At 37.6% G+C, this 9,878-nt stretch overlaps 1 protein-coding gene across 3 annotated transcripts in view; it reads right to left on the bottom strand.

Annotated features, from left to right (window-relative positions):
- The window catches only part of LOC106880802 (proline-serine-threonine phosphatase-interacting protein 2), a 47,327-nt gene that overhangs the window by 18,675 nt on the left and 18,774 nt on the right, over window positions 1-9,878 (bottom strand). For all 3 annotated transcript variants that reach the window (XR_008266054.1, XR_008266055.1, XM_052974483.1), the window contains exons 3-5: window positions 8,194-8,268; window positions 3,270-3,411; window positions 2,310-2,372 (exon numbers count right to left, since the gene is read on the bottom strand). Coding sequence is in view for 1 of the 3 variants with exons in the window: in XM_052974483.1 (XP_052830443.1) it covers window positions 2,310-2,372; window positions 3,270-3,411; window positions 8,194-8,268 (280 nt within the window). In the remaining 2 variants the exon portion in view is untranslated. The remainder of the gene's footprint in view (window positions 1-2,309; window positions 2,373-3,269; window positions 3,412-8,193; window positions 8,269-9,878) is intronic.

Below are 9,878 nucleotides of genomic sequence, written 5' to 3'. Positions count from 1 at the left end.
ATATATATATATATATATATATATATATATATATATATACATACACACTCATATGTATATGTGTGTGTGTGTATATATATATATATATATATATATATATATACACATACACACACACACACATATGTATGAATAAACAAGAAGTAAAAACCAACATAAGTAAACAGCTAACTATAAAATTTATATAAATAAAGGATATTATTCATTCGTTCAGTGGGACTGACCCAGAAACATTCACTCATGTTTTAGTTTTTTTAGTCTTCAGTCTTATGTAGGTTGTTGAATTGTATTGGTGAAAAGGTAGTAAAAGTATTTTCTAAACTGATATAGACACACATCATGTGAACTTTGTGAAAAAAAACAAAACTGTCTTATAAACTGGTAGGACATGGCAAAGTATGAAGAGCACAATGTTACTTGAAACAAATATGAAAAGAAATTTGTTCTTATTGCAAATTCATGTTGTGTTTTATTAACAATGAAGCTAGTATGCTTTGCTTGATGAGTAATATCAGTGTGCATGTAGGACAGAGTGTAAGTGTTGTGAGAGAAAAGCTGGGTATAAGAAGCATCGGATGCGGTGTGCAAGAGAGACAACTGTGTTGCTGTGGTTATGTGATGCATATGTATGAGGATAGCTGTGTAAAGACGTGCCGATCTCCAACCGTGGAAGGAACCTGGGGATGGGGTGGACTCAGGAAGATATAGGATGAGGTGGTGAAGCATGAACTTCAAACGTTGGGCCTCACGGGGGCAATGACAAGTGGCCAAGACCTTTGGCGATACACCGTGCTTGAGAAGACCTGTGGAACCAAGTGAAAGTGTAGTCATGGCTGATACCAGTGTCATGTAACCGGCACCAATGCTGGTTACACATAAAAAGCACCCTTCGAACACTGGGCCTCACAGAGGCAATGATAAGTGACCAAGCCCTTTGGTGATATGTCCAATCAAGTGAAATCGTAGTCGTGGTTGATGCCAGTGTCACATAACTAGCATCTATGCCAGTGGTATGTAAAAAGCACTCATTATACTCTTGGAGTGGTTGGTATTAGGAAGGGCATCCAGCTGTAGAAACCATGCCAAATCAGATTGGAACCAGGTGTAGGCCTTCAGCTTACCAGTTTTCAGTCAAACCGTCCAACCCATGCCAGCATGGAAAGCAGAGGCTAAATGATGATGATGATAATGATAATGTGTGTGTGTGTGTGTGTGTATATATATATATATATATATATATATATATATATATATGTATATATACTCTTCTACTTGTTTCAGTCATTTAACTGCAGCCATGCTGGAGCACCGCCTTTAGTCGAGCAAATCGACCCCAGGACTTATTCTTTGTAAGGCTAGTACTTATTCTATCGGTCTCTTTTTGCTGAATCACTAAGTTACGGGGACATAAACACACCAGCATCGGTTGTCAAGCGATGTTGGAGGGACAAACACAGACACACAAACATATATACACACATACATATATATACATATATACGACAGGCTTCTTTCAGTTTCTGTCTCCCAAATCCACTCACAAGGCTTTGGTCGGCTCGAGGCTACAGTAGAAGACACTTGCCCAAGATGCCATGCAGTGGGACTGAACCCGGAACCATGTGGTTGGTAAGCAAGCTACTTACCACACAGCCACTCCTATACATACATATAAAATTAAATAATGAGGGTAGAAATTAATACTATCAATTAATATTAATCTAAACCAGTGGCTAGCATACTTAAAAAAAATGTCTGAGACCTATGAACTATATTACATGTATAAATAAGAAGAATAGCCACCAAGGTGGATTCATAATATGCTAGAAGACACCAGATTGCCTTACCATGAAGAATATGTTCTCATATGGAGTTAATTGCTCTATTTTGTCTTGTTCACATACATTCTGGCTTTAGCTAAAGTTTTTGAGAACATATTCTTTGTGGTAAGGCAATTTGGCGTATAGCAGGAATCCCCCTTGGTGGCCACTCCTCTTATTTATATATATGTATATATATAAATACGACGTAAGTGCTGGAAAGTTCCTGGCTTAAAGGGAATTGCAAAAGGCCTGGTTGGAGGCCCAACCTTCTGAGTTCTTTTATAGGGCTTAGAAAAACTGAAGGGCCACTGCAATAAGTGTGTGAATCTGAGAAGGGAATATGTTGAATAAAATCATGTATTTAAGTGATCTTCCTGTATTTTCTTTTACCCAAAGCTAGGAGCTTTGAGCACTCATGTCATATCAACATGCACATATACACACATGTATGAGTGGATGTGTTGGTGAGTATATACACAAAATACTTACATTTAAAGTCCGGTTGTATAAGGATGAATTGTGTGAGTGACACTTTCTTACTGCCTCTTTACACTACAAGAAAGAAAGAAAGAAAGGAAGAAAGAAAGAAAGAATAATTAAATGTCTGAGGTAATTTGGGATATTTTTTTCTTTTTTCTTAATGTCTTAGTAAGAACAGGAAATGTATTGTCCTTGACCTTTCTAAAGGTCAAGGATGGTGCAATTCCTGCTCTGAACTGTGACTAAATAACCACGGCGGCACTATCGTTGTCATGGTCATTATTGCTTTCACCATCACTACAATCACCATCATCTTTGCCACCACCACCATAATAATAAAGAAAACATGGGAAGGGTGAAGAAGTTCTAGGGAGGTAAAAGTTGGTCCTAAAAGTTAGTGGAGGGCTGAGGAGGATAGAGTGGTGAATGGGAGAAGAAATGATTCAGATAGGTGGAGGTGGTATAAGACCAGCCAGTCTCAAAGAACAAAGGCCACTGTAGTAGTAGTAGTAGTTAGAGTAGAAAATGTGGTGTGAGGAGACAGCACGTTTGTGAGTCAGTGATTCCATGCTAACCACTTAGGTCCCCATCCAAAATAAATAAAAGAAAGCCATCTTCATTAAACAATGAGGCGTATTTTGATGTGGCTGAACAGCCAATCCCAACCAATTGGGATTCACAGTAAGGGTTTTACCATTTATCCTTTCAATCACTGAATACAAAACGTAGTAGCTCAGTAGCTCGTTGGACCTCCACTGTTTGAGTGATTTTCCTGAGTCACCCTCTCACCTCTGTGCGCCACTCTGTCACAAAATTACCCATTAACAGCTGAGTGAACTGAAGCAGTGTGAAATGAAGTATTTTGCTCAAAAGCACAACACATGGTCTGGGGATTGAAACCATGATCTTGCAATTACTAGTCCAAATTGTCTTCAAGTGTTTGAGACGAATGTTAAAAATGCAACTCACTTTTCGCTTCTTTTCATCCTGATTATCATTCATTGTCTTAATTTTCTCAACTTGAGAAGAAAGCATAGCGCTTAATTCTTCATGTGTAGAGGCAACTTGATCAAATTCATATTTCAGCTTAATCCAAGATTGACCCATAACCCTAGAGAAAAGAATTTTTTTTTTTTTTAAGAAAGAAAAATAAAAATTAATTTGTTTGTTCAATTAAAAAATCTTTAAACCGAGACTGAACCCGGAACCATTTGCTTGGGAAGCAAGTTTCTTACCACACAGCCAAGCCTGCACCTATATAGGCAATTTATTGCACGCAAATTCTAACAACAAAATCATATATGGACTCTGATTGAAAACCACTGGTGCAGACAGTAAAAGCAATTAATACCGATTACGCTACTAATTTAGGTTATATAAAATTTGTAAGCTACCTTATGCATTGCAAGAAGCAACATTACAATTAAAAATAAACTGAATGTTTGTGACATTTATAAAAATATAAATAAAATATAATAAAACAGCAAAAAAAAAAAAAAAAAAAAAAAAAAAAAAAAAAGAAAAAAAAAAAAAGCTTGACTGATTCAGAAGTTATTTTAATAAACCACTGCATACAACGACTACTAACCAAAATTGTGCTTGTGCAATCTGCAAGAAATAGCAACCATGTCTTTTTTGAATCATATGGTACTCTTTTTAGAAAAGAATACGTTAGAGAATGTAGTATTATATACTCTTTTACTCTTTACTCTTTTACTTGTTTCAGTCATTTGACTGCGACTATGCTGGAGCACCGCCTTTAGTCGAGAAAATCGACCCCGGGACTTATTCTTTGTAAGCCTAGTACTTATTCTATCGGTCTCTTTTTGCCGAACCGCTAAGTTACGGAGACATAAATACACCAGCATCTGTTGTCAAGCGATGTTGGGGGGACAAACTCAGACACACAAACATATAAACAGACACACATACATATATATATACATATATACGACAAGCTTCATTCAGTTTCCGTCTACCAAATCCACTCACAAGGCTTTGGTCGGCCCGAGGCTATACTAGAAGATACTTGCCCAAAGTGTCATGCAGTGGGACTGAACCCAGAACCATGTGGTTGGTAAGCAAGCTACTTACCACACAGCCACTCCTGCTAAATTGTGTTTAAGAAAATATAGATTATAAAGACAGGGTGGTCATAGCTGGACCATCTTTGATCATTGGTCTGTTCAGTCAGAGCTGGTTTGGAGCTGAGCAATAACAACTAGCCTAAAAGTATAGTTGAGCCAAGAAAGAAGTATCTACAGTGGTCACCTGAAACATTAATAATAAGAACCAAATACCTCTCAGATGACAACACTCTACCATACTGAAAGGTGAAGGACACTCTAGACACGTTTATTCTTAGAAATGCAATGCTTGATGGAAGAACAGAATGGAATGATCAAAGCTGAAACAATTTTGATTACAGGTCTACTCAGTAAGAAGTGACCTGGAACAAAACAACGACAACTACAACAACAACAACAACAACAGCTTGGTCAACTTGACAGCTTGGCATAAGGTTACAGATATGCTGTCCCCCCCTCTCTGTCTTTCCTATCACTGCTAATGTGGTGATGGATCAACCACATGGTTCCGGGTTCATTCCCACTGCGTGGCACCTTGGGCAAGTGTCTTCTACTATAGTCTCGGGCTGACCAAAGCCTTGTGAGTGAATTTGGTAGACGGAAACTGAAAGAAGCCCGTCGTATATATGTATATATATATATATATATATATATATATATATATATGTATGTGTGTGTGTATGTTTGTGTGTCTGTGTTTGTCCCCCTAGCATAGCTTGACAACCGATGCTGGTGTGTTTACGTCCCCGTAACTTAGCAGTTCGGCAAAAGAGACCGATAGAATAAGTACTAGGCTTCCAAAGAATAAGTCCTGGGGTCGATTTGCTCGACTAAAGGCGGTGCTCCAGCATGGCCGCAGTCAAATGACTGAAACAAGTAAAAGAGTAAAAGAGAGTAAACCAAATAGCCAATGCTATTAGCATATCCTGTGAGAGGCTTGAGGATATTCTGCACAATGAACTTGGCATGACGAGGGCTTCTGCTCGGTGGCTACCATATTTTCTGACATCTGATCAAAAATGTACCAGGCTGACCACATCACAGGAAAATCTGATATTGTTTGAAGTAGATCCAGCTGGTTTCCTTGAACGTTTCCTAACCCAGGATGAGTGTTGGGTTCCATCACTTTGAGTGAAAGACAAAGAGACAATCCAGGCAGTGGAAACCCCCTCCTCATCTGCTCCAAAGAAGGCCATGGATGTTTCATTTGGAGGGAAGGTGACAGTCTCAGTTTTTTGAGGTGCAAAAGGAATTGTGTTTATTGACTATTTTCAAAAGGACCACACTATCAATGGAGAGCACTCTTTCAACTTACCGAGGCAGTTATGAATGGCTAGCAAGACCAAACACCCAGGAAAACTGATGAAAAGGGTCTTGTTTCACGAGGACAATGCTCCACTATAAACGCCCTTGGTTTCAATGGTTTTGAACTGGTTGATTGCCCTTCCTATTCTCTTAATTTGGCCCTATCTGACCATTATCTGTTCCCTAACATGAAAAAACACTTGGCTGGGAACCAGTTTCACAATGATGATGTCATATCTGCTGTTGATGATTCTTTTTTACCTTAAGGATGAAAGATTCTTCACCGACAGAATCTATGCACTGCAACACTGATGGAAGAAGTGTGTGGACCATAAGGGGGCTACATTGGAAATTAAACCTCATTTTGTTACATTCCGAGACAGTATCTTGGTCAGCCAATGAACTTTTCAGCCAACCCTTGTACTATATAGTTTATAAAAACTACCTATTGATTCTATGATATTACATACAAAAATAAAATGACCAGCAAAAGTGGACTCCTATATGCTAGAAATAGATGCCGAATCATCTAACCACGAAAAAAAATATATATATGTTCTCAGAACATATATATATATATTTTTTTTTTATGGTTAGATGATTCAGCATCTATTTCTAGCATATAGGAGTCCACTTTTGCTGGTCATTCCTCTTATTTTTGTTTGTAATGTAATTTTAATCTTCGGATTTTTTTAATATGTTAGACCACTGGTTTTAATTGATTAATATTAATTTCTACCCTCGTTAATAAATTTTATTGATTCTATGATGGTATAATAATCGTCACACAACAATTAAAACTGGATGGTCACAGTAAGATTGGCAATCTCTTTGCTATCAATCTGCCCCAGCTGCGTTAATCAGGTCAAACTGACATCTTTGTCCACATAGGTTAGTTACCAAGCCCATGTCACAAACAACAGGAAAACTAAAGTTGGTCACTGGACACTTAAATTAAGAGCCACCACATGATATCCAATCACTTGGATTCTAAAACTCACAGAAGACAACCATTCAGGAAAAAATACATATTAACACGTCCTCCTAAAATTTCCTGATAATAGCCACACATTTCTACAAAGATCATCAACATAATTTTAATGTTTATTTTATCCATGCTGGCAAGAGTTCAACAGGATATGTTGAACATTATTCTACAGACAGATGATGTTCTTGGTGTCATCCTTTGCTTATGGATGTGTGTGTGAGAGAGAGAGAGTGAATGAGTGAGTGAATGAGATTGTGAGTCTGTGAATGTTTATCTCCTTCTCTTGACACTGCATGATAGTTGCAAATGATTTTCGTCATTGTAGATTGAACTGTTCAATGCAGGATACATGCACAGTACCTATAAAGGTACTGGCATGGTTATGTGGTATTGCTTCTCAATGACATGGTTGCAGGATCAGTGCCACAGAGTTCAGGATACAGCACAGTTGTTGTGGTAATTTGATCTCAAGTCAGCCCTGACCAAGGAAACCCCACATCAAAAACATTTTCTTTTTCACCCAGCTTCTTTATGAATACAGGTAAGTTCACTGAAGAAGGTTTACTGTGAGGAAAGTTTACCAAGAAAATATACCCCTAGTATCTCACTTGTAATAGTAAAAAACTATTTTATTTAAAAATAAAAAACCACTCCACCCTACCTCACCCAAAACAACCACCCTATGACTACAAGCATGTCTGCTTGCTTTCAACAGTTGACTAGATAACAACAACTACAAGACAAGCCATATGTCTAACCACAGATAAGGACAATACATACCACCAATAACTCAGGTTGTAACTATTACACAATATCAACCTCGTGCTCTGCTAGTATGCACACGCATACAAGCAACACTAAAGGCGTATGAACTATGTAGCCATATAAACAAGACGTTCGGTTTGCTAGAAATAGCAACCAAATCTTCAGTCTCTAAATCACATCCTACTTTATTAAAAACAATTTGTTAGTACATACTGGATAGTATAGTCCTAGGTGTACTGTGTCTGAAATATTATAATAGCAATAAAGCAATAAGAAAAAATGGGATGATTACCATGGGAAGGTCATAAGACCTTCAGACAGGTCACTACTGTAAGAGTTGGCCCGGGGTTAAACAAAGATGACAACATTGTCAAAACTATTCAACACAAGCACACACACACACACCACACACACATGCATGCGTACACACACACACATGCATACACACATGTGCACACACATGCACACAGAATATTGTGAATGCTATGCACTACACAATCACGCACACATAAACTCATGCAGACACACACACGCACACTCAGAGAACATATTTATCAAGGGTTAAAGAGCAAAAGAGAAAGAAAAACCATAAAATTAATAACACTGAACAGAGATAGGAAAGAGAAGGAAGAAAGCCAAAAACAAAAAACAAAAAACAAAAAAATAAACAAAAAATAAAAAGCAAAAAAAAAAATCAAAACAAAAGCAAAAACAAAGAAACATTCAAAGGTGAAATAGTTTCACTTACCCCAAATCGTCCCCTACTTCGGAGCCTTTGTTTAGTCTATTCAGACTTTTGCTGTATTCATTTTCTATTTTGGCTCTGAAGCAAAAAGGAGACTATAATTAGCCAAGCTATTATAATTATCATCATCATCATCATTAGTATTAGTATTATTGGTAGAACAGTAGAATGACCAATGGGGTGGGGGTGAGGGTTGAGTTCAAAACCCTGTTGAGGTCAACTTTACTTTTCATCTTTCATCTCAGCTTGATGAATAAAACCCCTTTAGCGCATTTAAACCAGTCATATCCAGAGATGCAGGCATGGTTGTGTGGTAAGAAGTTTACTTCTCAACCTCATGGTTCTGGGTTCAGTCCCACTGTGTGGCACTTTGGGTAGGTGTCTTCTACTGTAGCCTTGGGTCGATCAAAGACTTGTGAGTGGATTTGGAAAATGGAAACTGGAAAAACCCATCATATATGTGTGTGTGTGTGTGTGTGTGTGTGTGTGTGTATATATATAAGAGACCACTAAGTGGACTGCTAATGTGCTAGAAGAAGATCACCGAATAATTCTCAAAGAAAAAATTTAGCGAAGCAAAAACATACGGGCAAGACTAGTGAAAATTATAGAAATGAATACAAAGTTGTATACGGATAACTATGTATTTATTTCTATAATTTTCACTAGTCTCACCCGTATGTTTTTGCTTTGCTAAATTTTTTCTTTGAGAGCTATTTGGTGATCTTCTTCTAGCACATTAGCAGTCCACTTAGTGGTCTCTTTTATATATACATATACAATAATCCTTTTGAGATCTCAGATAATTTTTTTCTGAATCTCCTGATTCTTTTAATGTGCTAGTTTCCTGGTATTAAATTGATATTAATTAATATCCAATTTTTTACCCTACTATTTTATATATTTATATATATATATATATATATATATATCATTGGGTGCTTTTAAGTGGCACCTGCACTGACAGGGTCACCAAGTAACTTGCAAGACAAGGAGTTATGAGAGGGGCAGTGGCATTTGAGGAGGGGGACTCATGTCAGAGGATGAAAGGTTAGAGCGTGACAAAGAAATAAGGAGGAAGAAATAGGTGTTTTGTTATAGAGGAGGTACATGGTTCCTCTCTCTCTCTCTCTCTATATATATATATATATATATATTTACTTGGAGAATGGAGCAACAAATACAAGAAAAAGCATTTTCGTTGGACCAGATAGCCGTTGTTTTATTATGTGGAGCTTGTGAAATGAGTCAGTGTGGAGGTTTAGGTTATGTAATGAGTCATTTTGTATATTATGTCTTAGTCACTTACGTACGTTTCGATGCAGCCAGTAGTTTGGCCGGTCTCTTCAGAGAAACGTACGTAAGTGACTAAGACATAATATACAAAATTACTCATTACATAACCTAAACCTCCACATTGACTCATTTCACAAGCTCCACATAATAAAACAACGGCTATCTAGTCCAACGAAAATGCTTTTTCTTGTATTTGTTGCTCCATTCTCCAAGTAAATACATAAACTACGGTTTAAGCAACATATTACCTGCCTCTGGATGCCCTCTTCCCAAGACGGTACCCATACAGGTGATCCCCAGGAGTGCCTCCGGATTTAAACATCCCCTGGTTGCTTGGATGCTTCAGACTACTCCTGAAGGATCGAGGCAAACCTACCACTTACCTATATATA

The sequence above is a fragment of the Octopus bimaculoides genome, chromosome 18, assembly GCF_001194135.2.
Source record: "Octopus bimaculoides isolate UCB-OBI-ISO-001 chromosome 18, ASM119413v2, whole genome shotgun sequence".
Classification (NCBI taxonomy): domain Eukaryota; kingdom Metazoa; phylum Mollusca; class Cephalopoda; order Octopoda; family Octopodidae; genus Octopus; species Octopus bimaculoides.
This window is presented reverse-complemented; position numbering and strand designations above follow the sequence as displayed.